At 40.1% G+C, this 22,905-nt stretch overlaps 1 protein-coding gene across 3 annotated transcripts in view; it reads right to left on the bottom strand.

Moving 5' to 3' along the window:
• LOC124554961 (dehydrodolichyl diphosphate synthase complex subunit DHDDS) overlaps positions 1 to 8,724 on the bottom strand; it is a 60,212-nt gene extending 51,488 nt beyond the window's left edge. The window contains exons 1-3 of one of the 3 annotated variants that reach the window (XM_047128666.1): positions 8,599 to 8,724; positions 8,313 to 8,441; positions 8,032 to 8,205 (exon numbers count right to left, since the gene is read on the bottom strand). In XM_047128666.1, the coding sequence (XP_046984622.1) occupies positions 8,032 to 8,192 (161 nt within the window). In that variant the 5' untranslated portion in view covers positions 8,193 to 8,205; positions 8,313 to 8,441; positions 8,599 to 8,724. Of the gene's footprint in view, positions 1 to 8,031; positions 8,206 to 8,312; positions 8,459 to 8,598 lie in introns of all 3 variants that reach the window. The other 2 variants (XM_047128665.1, XM_047128667.1) reach the window with 2 other exon arrangements.
• Between the last annotated feature and the right edge of the window lie 14,181 nt (positions 8,725 to 22,905).

The raw sequence follows: 22,905 nt of genomic DNA, 5'->3' as shown, positions 1-22,905 counted from the left end.
ATGTTATGCAAATGTACAAATGGTTAATGTGCAAAATTTTAGTAGAGAACTTTACACCACTCAAGGCCTTCACCTTAATCGGCACGGAAAAAGTCACTTGGCATCCATTATTTGTGAAATCGTCGCAAATGCTAGGAACAATGTATACTCAAAACACACACATTCGAAGAATGAGTGCTCCACAACACAAGAAGACTGCAGGAATGGGTATAGACAGATGACATTGGACAAACGGCTGCTGAAAACACCAGGTAAAGCAGATTCTTCCCAGTCTCCCAGTACATGGAAACAGACCCAACTTGAATAAATGGCTAGTGAAAAAATACCAAACCCACTCTGTCAACTGATATTTCTTTTTTAGGGATAAATGTGTAAGTGGTTCTGGAAATCAAAATCTGACTATTTACCAACAAAACATATGTAGCCTTAGCAAAAAGAATAATGAACTCTTAATTAATATCCAGGAGCCACAAGGTATAGATTGTGCCCATGTTCTGTGCTTTAGCGAGCACCATGTTATGTCAGATATTGAAAAACTTGCTATAGATAAAACATATTACTGTAGAAAATTCATAGAAAAAGGTGGAGTAGTGATCTATGTCAGAAGCAGCATCACATGCAGTGTAATTAATGAGATTGATGATATAGCTGTCATGGTCTCTCTGACCATGGTGGATCAACAGTTGTATACATCAACAGTTTGTAGTGTGTGATATAGAGTTGGCTTTAAATAATTCTTATATAGCAGTAGTAGCTTTATACAGGGCACCTTCAGGTAACGCTAGCATTTTTTTGGAAACAGTTAGATGCACTCTTAATATACATATTTAAATTCAGTAGAGGTGTCCTAGTTGTTGGCGACTTCAATGCAAATTTCTTAATGAACTCCAAAGACAGAATAGACCTTTAGAACTTGTTGTCCTCATATAATCTTGCTTCTGCTGTAAATTTTCCCACTAGAAACTTCATGAACAAAATCATTAATTGATAACGTATTTATTGACATAACCAAGATTGATGATATAGCTGTCATGGTCTCTCTGACCATGATGGACAAAGACTCACCATCAACATTCCAAGTATTTGTGAGATTAATAGTGGTCCCAACTGGAAAATTACTAGGAAATCTACTGATGAAACTATTGAGATCTTTAAATCACGTCTCCAAAACGTAGATTGGGGTCCAGTATATAATGTAGAAAATGCCAATTCCAAATACAACCTTTTCAGTAATGAAATGGCTCTAATATTTGAAAGTACCTTTCCAAAAAGAATATATAAAACCCATACTAAAAAATCCACCAACAAGCTTTGGATTACCACTGGAATTAGGATTTCATGCAAAAGAAAGAGTTGTACATTGCCTAAAAAAAATCAGATGACCCTAACCTTTTAAATAACTATAAAAAATACTGTAAAATATTGAACAAAGTCATTCATAAATCAAAAAGTATGTATCTGTGTTCAAAAAATAACAACTCCACTAATAAAATCAAAACTGTATGTGAAGTGATACGAAATGTGACTTTTGCAAATTACCCCAACAAGACGCAAAATATTGCTCTTAACATTGAAGGTTAGCTAGTTCAAATCAAGATATTGTAGCCAACATCTTTAATGAGCACTTTTTAAACTGTTGCTGAGAGAACAGCATGCAAAGGCCCTTCAGAAAAGCCAATAAAAACTCTGAAAGAACTTTTCCCTAACTCTATAGACATGATAGGTATGGCCCCCATACCTGTACAAGAAGTAAGAAAAACCATAGTTTCTATAAAAAGTAAAAATTCTTTGGGTGTAGACAATATTTCCAGCAAACTGCTAAAAGCCAGCTGTAATCAACTCGCTAAAGTTGTAGCTCATATATTCAATGCAAGGTATCTTCCCTGACAGAATGAAGTATGTTGCTGTGAAGTCCCTCTACAAAAAAGGTGATCCCACAGATGTTTCCAACTACGTCCTGTCTCTCTTGTAACAGCATTTTCTAAAGTATTTGAAAAATTAATATACATCAGGATTGTCAATCACCTAGAAAAAATTTGTACTAATTAGTAAACAACAATTTGGTTTCAGATCAGGTGTATCTACAACCGAAGCAATTTATGCACTTACAAATAAAGTTTTAGAATGCCTCGACAAGAAAAAAAATTACCCGTTGGCATATTCTGTGACCTGACTAAGGCTTTCGACCGCGTCGATCACAGAATACTTTTGGGAAAAGCAGCCCAATATGGAATCTGTGGACAAATGGGCAACTGGCTCAGATCATATTTAGAAGACAGACAACAAAACATAGTATTAAGTGTTAACAACCTACAAGTAGAGGCGATAGAGTGACTGGGGAACAGTACATCGTGGAGTTCCAGAAGGGTCAGTCCTCGGTCCCCTCCTATTTATTATATATATATATTAATGATCTATGGAATTATCTTTTGGGGCAACTCACCACTTTCAAAAAAATTTTTTGTAAGCCAAAAAAAAGTAGTCCAAATTATATGTAGTGTTCTTCCAAGAATCTCATGTCGCAATTTTTAAACAGTTAGGTATATTAACCACTACCTCACAATATCTCTTCTCACTCATGGCTTTCACACTTATCAATTCCTCTGAATATGAAACAAATGAGGCATGCCATCATTATTACAAGACAAAAACGTGGCACTGTGAACAGAAAAATCTGTCTCTGTTACAAAAAGGGGTAGTACACAAGTATAAAAATCTTTAAAGCACTCCCGAGTAATATAAAGTGTCTAAAAGAAAATAAAATGCTATTAAAAAAGCTAAAGGAATTCCTGCTGGAAAAATGTTTCTACTCTTTAGGTGAATTCTTCAGCAGAGATAAATAATTTGAGTAGTAATTCAGACTATTTCCTTTGTCATTGCATCTGTATTGTTTTTTATCACTATTGTATTTTTGTACTGTATTGTATTGTTCATTATCTTCATCTACCATGTGTAATATACCAGTATGTATTGCATTGTATGATATCTATTATTGTATCTGCTTTGACTCATTCCACATATATGCGTAATCATGCCATACTGGATCTGTGGAATATTTATCTCAAATAAATAAATAAACTTTATTGAAGTGTAAGCTCACCAGACAAAACACTAAATTGAAAGGGCATGCTGGTCATTTCAGATGAGGTAGAAGGTACCATGCAGTTAGGTGACCCTCTACCACTGACTGAGTTAAATGGTGTGTACACTGATCAGCCAGAACATTATGACCACCTGCCTAACAGCTAATATGTCTAACTTGGGCACAGGTAACTGTGGCAACAAGCCACAACCTGAAAGCAATGAGGCCTCGGTAGGTTGCTGGAGGGAGTTAATAACTGCACACACAAGTCACCTAATTCCCATAAATTTCAGGGAGGGAGGCAATGAGCTCTGTCACCATGTTCAATCATATCTCAGATGTTACAGATTGGGTTCAGATCTCACAAGTTCGGAGGGCCAGCACATCAATTGGAACTCACCACTGTGTTCCTCAAACCATTCTATCACACTCCTGGCCTTGTGACACGGTACATTATCTTGCTCAAAAATGCCACTGCCATTAGGAAACATGATCCTCATGAAGGGGAATATGTGGTCTGCAACCAGTGTATGATACTCCTTGGCCATCATGGTGCCTTGTACAAGCTCCACTGGACCCATGGATGTCCATGTGAATGTTCCCCAGAGCATAATGGAGCTTCCATAAGGCTGTCTCTGTTCCACAGAACATGTATCAAGGCGTTTTTCTCTTGGAAGACAAGAGATTCGCTCCTTTCCATTGGTGTGATGAAGAACGTATCGGGTTCATAAGACTGTGCAACACTTTGCCACTGCACCAACATCCAGTACCGATGGTCACATGCCCATTCCAGTCATGGTGTTAACACTTGCACATGCATGGGTCATCGGCTGCAGAAGCCCATCATTAGGGGTGTTCAAACACGTTGTACTCTGCCCAGTATTAAACTCTTATGTTAGTTCCGCCACAGTCTGCTGCCTGTCCTGTTTCACCAGTCTGCCCAGTCTATGATGTCCAACATCTGTAATGAGGGGTGGCCACCCAACCCCACGACATCCTGACATGGTTTCACCATGCGTTGAAGACACTCACCACAGCACTTCTCGGACACCCAACAAGTTGTGCAGTTTCTGAAATGCTCATGCAAAGCCTCCAGGTGATCACAATCTGCCCTCGGTCAAATTCCTTCCCCATTCTACACACAGACAGCATTCTCACCGATACTACATGCACTGTGCGCGTGTCTGACTAGCAGTCATTCCTTGCCAGGTGACACAGCTATCGCTTGGATGGGTATATATCGATAGTAGGTCGGTGGTTATAATGTTCTGGCTGATCAGTGTATATAGCAATTGACTGTATGGAATACATGCAGTAAGATGGGTTAAAGCGCCAAAATATACCTACTGTGTTTTGACGTGCCCATGACCACTCACTCATTGAATGAAGCTGACAAATTCGTATCAAGATGGACTGTCCAACATGTATACAAAGACTGGTGTACCATTCACAGCCATGTTACATGGCATAACAACAGTGACTGTACAAATATCCTAACTTACAAGGACCAGAGACAAGTGTCAATGACAATCAGTTTCAAACCCTAGAAAAATTTCTGTCATCAGTGAATGCAAGTCTACAACAATCATTTTCTGAGTGAACACTGCGATGTACATTTGGAGTCAAATATTTCACAGAAGAGCATTGTTCACAGGGTTACATAAGGCTGAACATCTTCAATGGTCCAAACATTACAGAAATTGGACAGTAGTTGAATGGAGACATGTAGCGTGGTCCAACAAATTAAGATTTTTAACTCTTTCAAATGATGCAATGCACTGAGTGCATCAAAGACCCACTGAGGCATTTAACCTGCACTGTGTGGAGGGTGTAGATCAGGCCAAAGGCAGTTCTGTGACCTTTTGGAGGTATTTTAAGATTATGATTTGCAACCACTCCTTCATTTATGTTACTGTAAACTTGAACGAGAATGTTTATTTCAATATTCTGTGACCTAGTGTTGACCTTTGTTCTGCAGCTCCACAATGAATATGCCATAGACTCTCAATTTATGAGACGACAGTAGCCGTATTCGCAGGACTGCAACCCTACTTTCCTGGTTGGATGAACACTCAGGAACGCTTTCACACCTTGATTGGCCTGCTTGACTATCTGATCTTAATCCCAAATAAAATGTATGAGATTATATTGAACAGCTGGTGAAACATAGCAATCAACATCTTCATCAGAGGATACATTCATCGATGAATGGTTTCAGCTTGGTATGGCATACCTGAAGATACTTGGGGAGGCGGGGGACACATCCTTGCCAAATTCCAGCCATTATTAAGATTAGAGGCAGTGTTACCCAGTATTAGTGTGATGTCTCCGCAGAATGATTAATTTTTTGATCACTGTGCTACGCTTCACAGAGAACATTGGAATTAATACAAGTTTTATAATACTGTAGTATTTTATAAACTCATTTTATTGTATTGCACTTAAATATAATATACATCTTTGGCTTCTTTCTACATTCTAGAACGCTCTTTCTGTAGAATCCATGCAATATGATTCAGGCTGTTTAATACGTAATAATGTAATGTAATATAAGGAGCAACAGGTTAATGGACTACGAAATTCTGAACACTTTGCCAAGCTGAAAGCTTAATCATTAGTGCATATACATATCATGACAGCAGCAAAACCGATTACCAGGTAACAGGAGAAAGGAGTTATGTTATTGTTCCCCACCCTTTGATTTTTCAATTGGTGCATATGTTCACAGTTTTGTAGGCGAAGCCCACAAATTTGAAAGCAAACAAACTGGTTCTGGTGACATACAGATCTGTAGCTTAGTCCAAGGTATGGGTTGCGTTGAAAGGTTACAGTTTGATTGTGAGTTGGCTTCGTCAACAAATATGATAGTAAAAATACTCAGATGTCACGAAAGACTAATCTGTAGCTTTGCCCAAGATCTACATTAGGTTGGAAGGTGACAGTTTGGTTGAGAGTTGGCAAAGCCAACGAATGTGATGCTAAAAAAAAACCTGGTTGTTGTGACTGACTGATCTGTACCTTAACAAGTTTGAAAAAAAATGCCAATGACATCATGTTATAGTCGGTATATAGTTCACAGTGTTTGTCACATTTTCCTATGTCACTAATCAAAGCTGACAAGTCATATAGAGTATTCCTCAGTGTCCCATAATGAGAAAATATTCAAAAATGGTTCAAATGGCTCTGAGCACTATGGGACTCAACTGCTGAGGTCATTAGTCCCCTAGAACTTAGAACTAGTTAAACCTAACTAACCTAAGGACATCACAAACATCCATGCCCGAGGCAGGATTCGAACCTGCGACCGTAGCGGTCTTGCGGTTCCAGACTGCAGCGCCTTTAATGAGAAAATATTAAACATGGAAAAATGTACACCTTTAGTTAACAGTCATTCACTGGATTCACCTCCCAACATAATCTATGCCTCATGCTATGTATGCTACAGATCAGTTGAGCCCCCACAACTGAGATTCAGGGGGGGAGAGAGGTATGTAACAGGCTACTATATCAGTAGACTATTGACAAAGTGCAAAGGGAAATGAAAATGATTTTTTTGTAATGTATAACTGACATACCATGAGGCCAGAGGGCTACTGACACAAAATATATACATGCACTTGTTGTGTGACAGAGAACTGCAACACTGGAAGAGTATAGAGATTGGTGTCAAAACTGGAAAGCTGGTTGGTTGGTTGATTTGGGGGAGGGGAACAACCAGTGAGGTCATCAGTTTCATCGCATAAGGGAAAGATAGGAAGCAAGTTGGCCGTGCACTTTCAAAGGAACCAGCCCGGCATTTGCCTGAAGCGATTTAGGGAAATCACAAAAATCTAAATCAGGATGGCGGAATGTTGGTTTGAACCGCCAGCCTCCTGAACGCAAATCTAATGTGCTAACCACCATGCCACCTTGCTCGGTGATGGAAAAGTTATGAACTGTTGGCGCCCTTGGTGAGGACAGTAAATAATACCCATGCCATACATTAATTTAAACAAAATGGAACTATGGACCATCTAACATAAAAAATGGAAAACTTCAGACGGTATTTCTAATAGCAGTATGCAGCAAACTCATGTACAAGGTTTTCCAACAACCACCCTATGCATCACCTTCTCTTAATGTGGGTTAATCAAGGGGAATAAAAAAGCCTAAGGCTACATGTATCTCATACCATTCAGCAAGCTGGTAACCAAAGGACTACCTTCGGTTTGACATGATTCTTCTCATTGCCAATACCACATTGTCTCTTTGGCATCAACAGCCTAAGTCTATTGATTCAATCTGCACAGCAAGCAAGTAACAATGCAACTGTGGTACGGCAGAGGTCACATTACACACAGTTTCAAATTTGGTCTCGGGAAACAAACTTAATAAGAACCTAAAAAGGTAGACAGTTAACTTCAGTTCAGAACGTCTATTTTAACTGTTCAAATTGGAGAAAATACACCATATAAAAATCTTATACAAAGTGAGATGATTGGGACATTATATGGATTAGTTTCACCAACATAATCTGATGTGGCACATATTAGGAATCTACTAGAAACTCACGGTAAAAAGTGAAATAACAAGAAGACACTCTGACAAATGTATAGATGTCAGAGAGCGCCCAAAGCCATCTAAAAACGGCTGCAGCAGACAGAATTGAAGACATTGCCTAGTTGATTTAACAACCATCATGGAAATGCCAACTACAACTTTAAAACAATACGTTCAGTAAAGGTATAAAAGGCACAAAAAAAAGCATTGTGTGATACGAATATTCTCATACTTAGAGAGTACGCCGTTCCTATTATTAACACCGACAATAAAAACAGATTATTCTGTGTCACTCAAAATTATAATGTACTTTTTTTTAATGGGTAATTGAAGTTTAAGAAAAACACTATTGTTACGACTCGATCAATATGGGCGTAGGTAATACAATACTGACAACTAACCAAACTCACCCTTTTGTGTGTCCTTCTATTTTCTTCACTTTAGTTTTTTCTGCGAACCTTCTGTTTCCATCCATTATAAACGCAACGTGCTTTGGCACACCCCCATATTTGACAATGTCCACACATACCATTTCCAAAAGATTTAGGCCTTTCTCCCGTATCCAAGACATTTAAACACGATATCTATAAAAGGAACAAATGTGTAAAATCAGTTAACACTGCACAAGACTACCACATCCTGTTGGCGCTAATGTTAAAACACGTTATAAATCACTACTGCAAGCACTTACAGCCACAGCAATGAAATGAAGTTTTATTTACCGGCTTAACCTTCCTTGCGATGAAACAAGTCAGTTGTTGGTGTGGTGGTACCTATGTCGAAATATGAATGCTATTAAACCACGAGGCTGCGCGCAGATCTGTAATGGAGAATGTACTGCAGAGAGAAACAAATTATATTCATATCTTACTTCTGTGTAAACTATGCAACAAACACACATGTGACATCATAACAACTCGCGCAGTGGCTTAGTACAAGACCAGAAAAGGGATGCATAAATAAAAATCAAGCCATACTATTTCATGACATAGGCCGTTTTTCTGTCTGAGCTTTTAGCAACGTTCTATTTACACACATTTTTGCTAACATTGCTATAATGTACACACTACACATGGATGTCACGTGAACATATTTGATCGATTCATCGATATATCGACACTTAGATCGAAAGCCAGTAGCTGACTGATACGTAGCCTACTGCATATGTCCGATACTATTCTCCAGAACGGGATAAATAATCAAAATTTTAATAAATATTGAATTGTGAAAATCCAGTATTGACAGTCTTTTATAATTTTGTTTATTTATTTGTTAGTCAGGAGAGAAATTATTTTAAAAAGGATGTCATACAGTTATACACGCTAGTTATTTCAGAAGCAAAGAAGGGAAGAAATAAAAAAATATATATATATAAAAATTCGTCAAATGTCTTGTTAAATGATTTGTCTAAAATTATGGAACAAAATAAGTTAGAAAACATTTGCTGCACCTCATTTGCTATGTATTATTTCGAGCATCATTCAAAGGTGTATCACATACGGGGTGCTATCCAAAATTTTCGGGACTGCTGCTGCCTTTTTTGAAACCTTACCTAATGGTCACCATCACCCTCGAAGTAGTTCCCATTCGCACTTACATAGCGGTCCCAGCGCTTCTGCCACTGGTCAAACGTTTTCTGGGAGAGCTGTTCTTTGAGGGTGTTTATCACCGCCAGCGTTGCTTCTTGAATCCTTTCTAGAGTGTCGAACCGACGGCCTTTCAATTTTAGTTTCAGTTTTGGGAATAGCGCGAAGTCGCAAGGTGCCAGATCTGGCGAGTACGGTGGGTGGGGTACAACCCCCGTGTTGTTTTTTGCCAAAATGGTCCTGATGGGCAAGGACGTGTGACAGGGCGCGTTGTCGTGATGCAACAGCCAGTTCCCTTGACGCCAAATTTCGTGCCGTCGTCGTCGCACGTTTTCACGGAGCCGACGCAAAACGTCACAGTAGTACGCGGAATTCACCGTTTGGTTGTGTGGGACGAATTCTTTGTGCACAATTCCGCAATAATTCCTCATTATAGTTGACCTTGGTAATGTACACCAGGCTTTTGACATGATCCCACACACAGAAATCCAGGGGACTTAAATCCGTAGACCTTGGAGGTCATGGTACAGGCCTTCCTCTACTTATCCAATGTTGAGCATATGTCTGAGTTAGAAGCCGCTGCACTCGTAAGTGAAAATGTTCTGGAGCACCATCATGCATGAACCATATGTTCAGGCGTTGGTTCAGTAGCACATCATCATGTACATCTGGAAGTATGGTCCGCAAAAGCCGCATGTACTGCTGTCTGGTTAGTCTCTGTGGTATGAAGTGTGGTCCAAGTATGTGCTCTCCGCGCAGTCCTGCCCAGGTGGTCAATGAATAATGCTGCTGATGTCGTGATATGTGTGTTGCATTAGGATTGACATCAGACAAAATCTGACAGTTATCGTAGTTAAAAATACCATCACAGGGAAATCAAGCCTTACCCATGAACAGAATACTGCTTATAAACAGGGGATTCAGGGTACACTGTTATTGTAGCCATTGGCAGAAATTCTCTCTAGGAAGGAAGTCTGCATTGTTGAGGGCTTGCACTCGCTGGAGGTGATATGGATAGAGTGCTTGCCCATGTAAAATCCGCTGCTATGATTCAGGACACGCTCTTAGGTAACAATCTTCCTTGTTGAAGTACTCAGACATTGGTGTACCATTCGTAAAACTCTTTCCTCAGCATCGGGTGTTATGGATCTGGGTCGACCTTCTTGTACATGGTGTGCAAAACTCCCAGTTTCTCTAAGGTGCTGAGGTAACGGCTAAATGTACGCCTGTTGGCCTGCCTGGAGAGAGGAAAAGCTTCTTCAAACAATCATGCAGTCTCAAGGGCACTTCCATTTGCTTTTCCATACATGAAATGCATGTCAGCGTGCTCTTCATTTCTGTAACCTCTGTCAATGGTACCTTCATGTTCACAACTGATTCTGAGGCTGGTACCGCACCGTACACAGAGGCTTAAATGGAAGGTGCTGCATGTGCATAAACAAAGAGATAGTAGATCTCAAACCTGAAGATACCAACATAAACGCCGCACTACCCAGTTTGTTCCCAGTTCCAATTAATGTGATACCTTGGCAACAGTTGATTTATGGACCCATCTTTATTGGAGCTTTTTAGCTACCTTCGGCCTGTACCTTCAATGTGTGAATTATTAACCATCGCTACTGAAACATTCTGAAAGAAGTTTGCATCTAATATAGACCCAAGTGTATTATTGTTTTCCTGATATTTCCAGTGGTTATGTCTTTCTCAAGAACATTCAGCGAGATATGATCTAATTCATTCGTTTAGAGTACATCTAATTCCCCTCTTTCCAACTTTGGAACGAATCAGAAATATTGCAGTAGCCATTTCATTTCCCATCTATGGCTTATAGGACGGTGTGGACAGTGTTTAGGTACTCATAGACAAAAGTTGTTGTGCATGTAAATTGCTTGAAGCCATTGCTGGTAATCTGATAGCAATGATGTTTATTTATAAACTTCTGAAGTCTATTATAAAAGAACTGTAAAGTTTATTTCAGTCAATGCCTATAAATATTTCTTGGACAATGTTTACATCGAAGTCCTTTAGTCCCCTAGTGAGAGCTTAAAGGAAATGATGACTCCCAGAATGCTTTGACGCAGCGAAAGGCCAAGAAATAATTATGGACTGTTGATGATAACTTGTCAGTTGAAACTGTTACAGCCACTAAATATGTAGTAAACATGCGTACTGAATGAAACGAAATTTGTCCTCATTGACACCTTCAACCATGACCATGATCTACATGAACATATTATAAAAGAGCTTCTCAAAGATCTTTGAGAAACCACTAAGCTCTGCCACAGGCCTATAACTGTTAACATTGTCTGTGACTTCCTTTTTGTCCAAGGGTATGGCCTTAGCAATCTAGAGAACATTGGGTAAAGTACATATGGAAACGGAATTGTTAATGAGAGGCTCCAGAAACTATAAAATGTAATATTAGGTTAATAACTCAGGCAGTGACTTCCATGAACCATAACATGAAAACAGCAACAACAAATAACGACTTTTTTTGTTCTTAGCAGGAGCAAATGACGTAGCAAGAAACGAAACAAAGACCTAGTGATCTCACTTAAAAGAAGTCTACATGAGCTGTGAAGTTCAAATGCGATCGTCTTCTCTGTTCCACATCGATATGCCTTGCCAGTCTGGTCGTGTGTTAATAAAAAAGTGCGAAGCGCAAATAAACAGATCCTACATATATGCACGAGATTCAAAAATGTTACATTTGTGGACATAAGCTGTGTAGGAAACAGATACCACACATCTCATGGCTTACGTCTGAACAGACTAGGGAAGGACTTAGTTATAAAACAGATCCAAGAAATAGTGACCAACAAGTTGAATGTGCAGTGCTGTGCTACAGAGGCCATCCCTCTCGAGGACAAAAATAGCGAATACTTGAGAGAATCAACCACTAAATGCCAGGTAAGTAAAACAATACATCGGCAGGACAAGAGCGATGTTCTATTAAGACAATAAAACCTTCCACCAGCGCAACACCAGATGCAATTGTATGTGTTTCATATGTCCACATGAGAATAATTTATCACTTTTGCATTATAATGTACAGGGTTTAGGATACAAAATAGATGCTTTTGAATCATTTATCACAGGATTATCTCCACATGTAGTAATAGTTACAGAATACCAGAAAACATTGAACAACATTCAATATTGCCAATTAGAAGCCTGCAACCTAGATACGTTCTACTGCAGAACACACAATAAAGGTGGTGGTGTTGCCATCTACTCAAGAAAATTTAACTTCATAACCACCACAGAAAAAGTGCTATGGGGGAACAATTTCTGTTTAGACAAAGATTTCGAAATTACAGTTCTTAAAATCACTTTTTCCACTGTTCCTTTCTATGTCATAGGTGTATATAGATCCCCCTGTGGAAACTTTGATGCTTTTCTGAAATCACTTGATGGAGTTTTAAGTAAATTAATGTCAGGCTGCAGAAGTGTAAATCTTGTCATAATGGGAGATCTGAACATCAACACTTTACATAATGGTCAGGAAAGCAAACGTTTTACAGATTGTATCCTGTCTTATGGGGTTCAAGATCTTCTTGGACTAGTACCCACCATAATTGCTAACACACATAGTAGTTAAACTGATCATGTTATCACAAATTATGACCACATCATCTCAACAGACGTAATAAATGGTCACCTCTCAGATCATTTAGGTCAAACACTAGTGTTAAAATGCAGTACCAAATTCATGCACAGAAAAATGTACAAGCACAGGCGAATATTATCTGCAAACAACAGACACAGTTTAAGCCAGGTATCATGGGGATCAGTTTTGACTACCATTGAGGTCAACAATAAATGGAACATGTTCACAGAAATAATGACTGAGCACTTAAATAGAGCCATCCCATTAATGAAGTGAGTATCCAGAAAAATCAATCTTCAAAATCAAAACTCATGCCATTAGATTTTAAAATAAAATATCTGAAAGAAAAAATGGAAAACATGTACAGCTTACACAGACTGACTAACTTAGAGTTACATAAAGAACTCTACAAGCAGTAGAAATATAAGTACCATAAAGAAGTCAGGAGATTAAAATCAGAAAGAATTAGTCAACAGATACGAGGTTCAGATAACGTTTCAAAGATTCGCTAGTCTATTGTAAATAAAATTAGGAACAATGAAACAGAAACTAAAATTAATAATGTACACTTAACTGTGAACAATGGAGATATCTCTGATTCTCTTCTACTCAGCGATATTTTTAATAATTACTTTATAGATGCTGTCGAAAATGATGAAACAGGGTATATAGCACTCATAATTGTCCTGTAACAAACAGAACTGCAGTACACTACCCACAGTAAGCACATATGACATTCTGCAGCTTATTGATAGCCTTAGAAACAAAAAATCAGCAACATTAGATGAAATTTCTGCATATCTATTGAAGAAATGTAAACATGAACTAATGAAACCACTAGTTCATCTAATAAACTGTATTCTCAAATATAGTGTGTTCCCTGACAAGTTGAAACTATCTGTAGTGAAACCAATACACAGAAAGAAGGAAATAAAGCATGTACAGAATTACAGACCCATTGCCCTAATATCAACTTTCAGCAAAGTGACAGAGAAAATAATATTTTAAAAAATTTGGAACATTACAACAATGCTAACAAATTAAGCGATTTCCAGCATGGATTCAGAAGAGGTCGAAGTACCACGTCAGCAGCAGTACAATTTGACCATAATGTACTTGAAAAAAATAAATGAAAAATCCCAAGTAGCAGGAGTGTTCCTAGACCTCTCAAGGGCTTTTGATAGAGTACATCATGACGTGCTCTTATCAAAAACTGCGAAGAGTGGTGTCACTGGAAATCTCATGCAATTGCTAGGAACGTATTTAAAGGGTAGACAACAGTGCATGAAGATTATGTACTCTAACGGAGAAATGCTGGAGAGGAGAAGGTCAAGTATAAGAAATATACATTTTGGTGTTCCTCAGGGTTCTATTTTAGGTCCAGTCCTATTTATATGCTATGTAAATGATTTCCCAAGTTCTCTTGACAATAAGCAATTGATCACTATGTATTCAGATGATACATCTGGGCTGCGCAGGATTAGACGAGCAGTCTAAGGTGCTGCATTCATGGACTGTGCGGCTGGTCCCGGTGGAGGTTCAAGTCCTCCCTTGGGCATGGATGTGTGTGTTTGTTCTCAGGATAATTTGGGTTAAGTAGTGTGTAAGCTTAGGGACTGATGACCTTAGCGGTTATGTCCCATAAAAAAAAGAAAAAAAGGATACATCTGGTGTCTGCTATGCAGACAATGAGCCCAGCCTAGTTGAAGAAATGCATAACTTTACTGAAAAGGCAAGAGCTCACTTTGAAAGAGAGAACCTAAAAGTAAACATAAAAAATTAATATTGTTCATTTTAAACCAAGTGGTCCAAACAGATAAAATACTGTGATTGATGAAATTCTACCAAAAGCCTATTGTCTTAATAGCATTCTAATCAATTACAGCTAGTCCAAAGTAATAGCACAAATTAGGAGAATTTGTTAAATCGAAAGGAAACATGAAATGAACTGGAACACACATTTTATGTCGACCAAAGGGAGAATGTGCCTGGAAAGACAACAGTGCATTTTTGGAACTGTTTGAACTACAAGGTCTCTTGATCTTCTTTGCTCATTATTTTTACGAATTACTACTGCACAGAGGAGAATAAGACATTATATGCACAGCTATCTGTAGTGTTTATAACTTCATTTGCTATAAGTATATGATCTTTCCCTAGCTTTTCCCCATCCTAGTATAGGGTTAGTTTTTCAGGATTTGGCACATTTCATTTTATTATTTAAGTTTTTAGCCAAATGCCCTATCAGACGCCACAGTCATCAATCACTCCAAGGGCGGAAAGTCATGTTTGTCATCTATTTGTGAATCGTGTAAACAACGTTCTGTGTACTTTAACTATTTGTGTATCCTATGCTGAGGCGGTATTTAGGGCCCTACCTGGCATTTGCACAAACGACATGAGGAATCGCCAAAAAAACACATTCAGTGTACCATCCAACGGTTACATCGCAGTTTGGTTTCGATCCTAGTCTGGTTCTCCTTCCCACCTTACAAGCTAAATAACACGAGCACGTCAGATTGAGTACACAATAGCACAACATTTATCTTAGCGAAACACGAAAGAGGATATCGCCGCCGTCATTGCCAGACATACATTTCTCTGGGTTAGGGTATATCTACAGCAGATGATAAAACACAAAAAAAAGAAGTTGAAGAAATAAGTCGCCGTTATGAAACATAATGCCAAAATGAAAAAGAGGAAAACATTACATGACGTGTTCAGCGAATTTGCTTTCAGTACTACAGAATACCTGACGTCTGTGTAATTGATTGACACTAACAGGTGATTATTATAGTGTGAACGTCATTGAATCTTGGTATCACTTAGTTGCATTGAGGCTATAGATCTCTTTAATAGGTGCTGCATAAAGTAATAGAGACTCACACTTACTTACGATGAGACTCCTCCTTTCACACTCAAAATAGACAGAATTTTCCTGGTAACGGATACATACAAATCGTGAATGCTGTCGAACGGGATACTCTGCTATTCCTCACAATGAGACTGTCTCAGTTGCTTGAAAGATAACAAGGGGATAGTAATGAACCATTGGATATCTTTTCTTGTAAAGGTTCGTGGTCACCAAAACTATTAGTTTCCAAGATGCTACTCCAGGCAGGTGTAAAAATGAATGTGCGCAACCGAAAATACTGAATGCGAAGATGAAGATTTGGTCCTGTCTGACTGCCCCCCTGAAGAAGACCTTAGGATCTCCTAGTGGTGATATTATCTCCTCCTTCTTGCTCTTTAACATATAAATTACAACATAAACATAAATGGATGACTAAGGGAACTAGTAACTACAAAATGATAAATGCTGTTTCTGCTTATACATTACTTGTAGATTAAAACCCCTTTATATATTAAAAATGTTTATATATCAATGTCCAATGGGCATTAAGAGATTCAAATTAATTTCCTAACTAATATTATTGATCAAGTGCCCAAATCTGCCCCTTTTTATGGCTACACGATCTAATGTAATTAACATGAGGTGACTGACATCATCTACGTACCAAACACTACAAGATAACACTTTGAAAGATGATCTACAGTGGTGTGCAACCTCAGTGGAAATAAAACTTACAAAGTCACAGCTGTTTAGCTTTATAGCCCTGATAAGTCGAAGCAATTAGCAATATCCCGTACGTACTGCGTCCGGCGCGTCGGAGTGATGGTTCCCGTACACGTCTGCAACGATGAAACAACTCCAGCCACAAAATAAAAACTCTTCCAAATACTAGGACGGCAGAAGGTGGTCCTCTGACTAGTATAATCTAATACTGTCTTCTCCTCTCTGTGTTCTACAGACAAGAGACGCGAACTCCCAGCCACAAGGACGGAATTCAGATAACATCTCTACATGAATATAGGCACAAGAAGTGATCTCAACCACTGAACGCTGCATACTCAACGATGACTCCCTACCTGGAGGCGAAGTCCAGAATTGTATAACCGTTTCCACCCGAACCCACACGATCGTGCGGGTTCGGTTTTTATTTTTTTACGGGAAACTGAATCTCTTGCCTTGCTTCCAACCGACCTGCAACGATCGTGCAGGTTGTGCGCTACGCGTTTCTCATGTTTATGTTGCCATTCGGCGCCAACAGATTGCAGCACATATTGTTTAAGTTGATCAAGAAGTGAGCATTATGGCGACGCCTGGTTAGTAGCTCATAATTAAGTTAAATTGAATTGTTTCGGCGATTTGCTGTATCTGGTTATTTGTAATAGTGTGTACAACGTTGTGATATTGATAATTATTAGTAACTTCATATCTTTGCACAGTAATTGTGCGTTAAATTTGTACTAGCACGATTGTGCGGGTTAGGTGTTGACTGTGTAACTTCATCCTCGAGTGGGTGTTGTTGGTTGTGTCATTGGCCTCCCTATATTACTGCTTTTCATACAGTTTTGAATGGGAAAGTTTTTATGCACATTCGCGTTATTGAATGCAGGTTTATCAGACATAGAAATCCGTTCTCTATTAGAGGATTCGGATTTGAGTGGCATTTCGTCAGGTGAAGACGACGAGTTTGTTCCTTCTCCTTCAAATATTCAGCAGACAGACGACTCGTATGATGATGATTTGAGTGCCGAAGAAGTTCCTGAAGAGTGCAGGAGTTCACAAAGTGTCACAGAAACCAGAAACCAGACTGCCAAAAAGAACATTATGGATCTGTTGAAATTTATAATGTCTCTAGCTGAGGCTCTTCTGTCATATCCAGACAGAAAGAGGAGAGCTGAAGAGTTTGAAACACCGTTAGATGATACGTTAAGTACCTCCACAAAGGCAAAAGTTTACAAACCCCATCCGAAAGCAGGTTTGGACAAGCGATATAATGGGTATGATCACTGGTCAGTATGAGCGCTGCAGTTCCAGAACAAAGACAAAGTGCATAAAATGCAATCAGTACTTATGTCTTGGAAAAGGAAAGGATTGTCTCAAATTATTTCACGAAAAGTGAAGCAGTCTGAACCATGACTTTGTGTTACAATATAAATAAAAACAATTTATTATTAATGAACATGATTTGCAATCTATGTAACATTTTTTATAATAACTAATAAATAAAAGTAATGGAAGAATAATTTTTATCCATAACTGTTCCTCAGGTAACTTATAATATCAAACAAATAGCGGGAAGTCAGAGAATAATTTTGGTGAAATAAAACCTGACCCTCACGATTGTGCTAGTTGTTTTCCCACTAAATTTTTTATGGAAGAGTCTTTTTATTGTTTTTCCCAGTGTCTACTATGCCCAAGTATACAGAGAATTCAACTTTATTCACCATTTTCAAAAAAAGGTGTTCAGGGTGGAAAGGGATAAGTTAGCAACAGTACAGTGCCTAACCGTTCTAACTATAAAATATCCTGGGAGCAAAGAAAGCAAGCCCGTCTGTACCAACAAAAGCTGATACTGAGCGACCGTCCAACACGGGTGCTCAAAACGGAAGACCTCTTTCTCTCCACTACTGGCTTCCCAGCAAAGCTCGGCTCCCCTCCCTCATAACTGCAGAAGGCGAATCATATTCTTGAAACCACGGAATATTCTCCCTCTCTACAGATTCTTCCCAACGCTGACTACCATATTTTAGTCTTTTGTCGTCCAGTGCGGAAAGTTGGCGAGGAAATACCTATACTCGTTAATTAGGAATACATACGCTTCTCAGAGTAAAAATCCTCAGAAATAACCCAGCCTGTGTGATTTCCGAGGTAGCACTTGCCCGTTCCTCTCTGCTTCGTCCAAGATTTTGAGAGTTTGCGAAGTATTACCTGGTCATCCTACTGGCCGGCCGGCAGCCACTGTATTGTACTTCAGCGCTCAGCTACCCTGACCGTCGGTCTAGGCTACTTCCTGTGTTACGCAGGACCGACACACCTGTGCGGGCTTTTCCACCCAGGGCTTCAGTTACACCCACTGTTTCTTTTCCACTGGTGTTCCAACCTCTTCTAGTATAGGCAATCATCCATTACGCCGTTTTGATAATAACTACACTCCATCACCTTTCATGCAATAAGCTTTAACAACTATTTACAAGGTGTAAGTGACAATGTCAGTCTTCTCTAAATATTCATATATACGATGTACAACCTACCAAATGATACCTCATTCCGGTTGTAAATCACGGCAAAGTATGTAGTGAGTGCTTGTAAGGTGCGAAAATACAGCCACCTTACAAGTTTCTCTTTGAGGAGGTCTGTTTCCGCGACTCACTCAAACACTACAATCTTAAACACTGTTAATCGCGTTATCGCCTATAAAGTCGTTTTCTTCATCCACTATCCCATCCACTGTAACTTCAATTGAGCAGTCAACTAATTGTTTACGTTTCTGAATAATCCGATCTATCAAAAACACTGCCAAAGTGTCATCATCCTGTCCTACACCGCCTTCCGTTGGATAACGTCTTCTTGACTTGGATGCCACAATATTAAAGCGTTCCAAAAATTAATGATTTCGTTCATTTTTGCTGTATAAGTGCGGCAATACTGATACATGTATATTAAATACGTTAGCTACCTGCTGTGGTAACTGACTGACTGTCTTGCTAACCCCCATCCTCCAAGACTGCAAGCGTTATTGTCCACAAACTACACTACTGACCATTAAAATTGCTATACCAAGAAGAAATGCAGATGATAAACGGGTATTCATTGGACAAAGATATTATACTAGAACTGACGTGTGATTACATTTTCACGCAATTTGGGTGCATAGATCCTGAGAAATCAGTAGCCAGAACAACCACCTCTGGCCTTAACAACGACCTTGATACGCCTGGACATTGAGTCAAACAGAGCTTGGATGGCGTGTACAGGTACAGCTGCCTATGCAGCTTCAACACGATACCACAGTTCATCAAGAGTAGTGACTGGCGTACTGTGACGAGCCAGTTGCTCGGCCACCATTGACCAGACGTTTTCAATTGGTGAGAGATCTGGAGAATGTGCTGGCCGGGGCAGCAGTCGAACACTTTCTGTATCCAGAAAGGCCCGTACAGGACCTGCAACATGCGGTCGTGCATTATCCTGCTGAAATGTAGACTTTCGCTGGAATCGAATGAAGGGTAGAGCCACGGGTCGTAACACATCTGAAATGTAACGTCCACTGTTCGAGGTGCCGTCAATGCGAACAAGAGGTGACCGAGACGTGTAACCAATGGCACCCCATACCATCACGCCGGGTGATTGGCCAGTATGGCGATGACGAAAACACGCTTCCAATGTGCGTTCACCGCGATGTCGCCAAACACGGATGCGAGCATCATGATGATGGCCACGGCAGCAGTCGAACATTTCCTGTATCCAAAAAGGCCCTGCAACAAGCGGTCGTGCATTATCCTGCTGAAATGTAGGGTTTCGCACAGATCGAATGGAGGGTAGAGCCACGGGTCGTAACACATCTGAAATGTAACGTCCACTGTTCAAAGTGCCGTCAATGCGAACAAGAGGTGACCGAGACGTGTAACCAGTGGCACCCCATACCATCACGCCGGGTGATACTCCAGTATGGCGATGAAGAATACACGCTTCCAATGTGCGTTCACCGCGATGTCGCCAAACACGGATGCGAGCATCATGATGATGGCCACGGCAGCAGTCGAACATTTCCTGTATCCAAAAAGGCCCTGCAACAAGCGGTCGTGCATTATCCTGCTGAAATGTAGGGTTTCGCACAGATCGAATGGAGGGTAGAGCCACGGGTCGTAACACATCTGAAATGTAACGTCCACTGTTCAAAGTGCCGTCAATGCGAACAAGAGGTGACCGAGACGTGTAACCAGTGGCACCCCATACCATCACGCCGGGTGATACTCCAGTATGGCGATGAAGAATACACGCTTCCAATGTGCGTTCACCGCGATGTCGCCAAACAGGGATGTGACCATCATAATGCTGTAAACAGAACCTGGATTCGTCCAAAAAAATGACGTTTTGCCATTCGTGCACCCAGGTTCGTCGTTGAGTGCACCATCGCAGGCGCTCCTGTCTGTGATGCAGCTTCAAGGGTAACCGCGGCCATGGTCTCCGAGTTGATAGTCCATGCTGCTGCAAACGCCGTCGAACTGTTCGTGCATATGGTTGTTGTCTTGCAGACGTACCCATCTGTGGACTCAGGGATCGAGACGTGATACGATGAACCGCAATCGCGATAGGCTACAATCCGACCTTTATCAAAGTCGGAAACGTGATGGTACGCATTTCTCCTCCTTACACGAGGCATCACAACAACGTTTCACCAGGCAACGCCGGTCAACTGCTGTTTGTGTATGAGAAATCGGTTGGAAACTCTCCTCGTGTCAGCACGTTGTAGGTTTCGCCACCGGCGCCAACCTTGTGTGAATGCTCTGAAAAGCTAATCATTTGCATATCACAGCATCTTCTTCCTGTCGGTTAAATTTCGCGTCTGTAGCACGTCATCTTCTTGGTGTCGCAATTTTAATGGCCAGTAGTGTAAGAGCACACTCCGTGGCAGGCATGGTTACAAATGTTAGATGGGCCTGTGCGCGAAAGTGTTAAGTCTTGTTCGATCTGGGGGACGTCCCTTGTGAGATTATAGGAGTGTTCCATTTCATATTTCTACCAAATCTGATACCCATCTATTTGCGTGAGTTGACCGATTCCAAAGTTTCCCATTGATTTTACAGTCGTAGGATACTAGGTTTTTTTAAATTTTATTTTAAAGAATATAGTAACCAGCTACTTTTCTACGTATTTTTAATTATGCCAATACGATTTTCGGGCGTCTTCCATTGGTGTGATACATATTTGAAACTTCAGTAAGTACATCGTTAAAACATCGACAGAAATCTGGATGCTGCAGCTGCCATGTGCAAACTAATAATTTCGTTTAGCTAATACGCTTCTTTAATTAATGATACGTTACTGGTTAGATGAAGTGCACAGTTTTACATTTCTGAACATTATAGCAAGTTACTACGTTTTGCACCACTTTGAAATGTTATCAAGATCTCACTGAGTATTTGTGCAGCTTCATTCAGACGGTACTTTATTATAGACGAGTAGATCATCTGGGAAAACTCTAATGTTACTATCAATATTACACCCAAGCTCATTAACACACAACACGAACAGCAAGGGTCCGACACACTCCCCTGGGGCACACCCGAAGTTATTTCAACACCTGTAGATGACTCACCATCCAAGATAACGTGCTGCCTCCTACTAAAACTCCTCAATCCAGTCACAGATTTCACTTTATACCCCATATGGCCCTACTTCAGATAATAAACGCAGGTGTGTAACTTAATCAAATGGTTTTCGGAAATCGAGAAATATTGCATCTATCTGACTGCCTCAATCCATAGGTTCCAGTATGTAATATGAGAGAACTGAGAGTTGAATTTCATTCTGCTAAGGAATGTCTGCGGAGGAATGTTTGACGCTGGCGACTGGAGTGAAGTCGATGTTCACTCTCACCCCAAACGTGTTCTGTTGGATTCAGGTCAGACTCAAGGCAGGCAAGTCCATTTCAGGAATGCTATGCTCCACGAGGCACGATTTTTTGTAACAGGATGCATTGTTATGCCGATACGATTGTCGTCTCCGAACTGTTCCTCTATTGTACGCAGTACACAGTGCTGTAAAGTGAGTTCATATCTTTCCGTATTTGGCGTCTCCTTAATGGCAAAAAGGAGACCACACCCTAACCACGAAAAACACCCCCATACCGTATCACAACATCCTCCGTCCTTCACTGTTGGCACTACACGTGATGGCAGGCGTTCGCCAAAAGCAAACACTTCCACCGGATTGCCACATGGTATAGTATTATCCGTCTTTCCATATCACTTGTTTTTAGTCATCCACTGCCCAGTGGATCTGCATTTTACATCACCTAAAGCGTCGCTTAGCGGTGATTACGGGAAATGTGTAGCTTACGAGGAGCCGCATCGTTTGCAACTCCCTAAGCACAATGGTTGTACGAGGTGGACTGCTTGTAGCACTTTGGAAGCTGCGGATGATTTCTTCAGCAGATTTCATGTGATATTTTACAATGACCACAGTCCCTGTCCGTGAGTAGATGAGGTGTGTCTGGACTTGATTCAGCTGTGGTTGT

Source organism: Schistocerca americana, chromosome X (genome assembly GCF_021461395.2).
Source record: "Schistocerca americana isolate TAMUIC-IGC-003095 chromosome X, iqSchAmer2.1, whole genome shotgun sequence".
NCBI classification, from domain to species: domain Eukaryota; kingdom Metazoa; phylum Arthropoda; class Insecta; order Orthoptera; family Acrididae; genus Schistocerca; species Schistocerca americana.
Note: the sequence above shows the minus strand (reverse complement) of the source record. Positions and strands in the feature narration are given on the sequence as shown.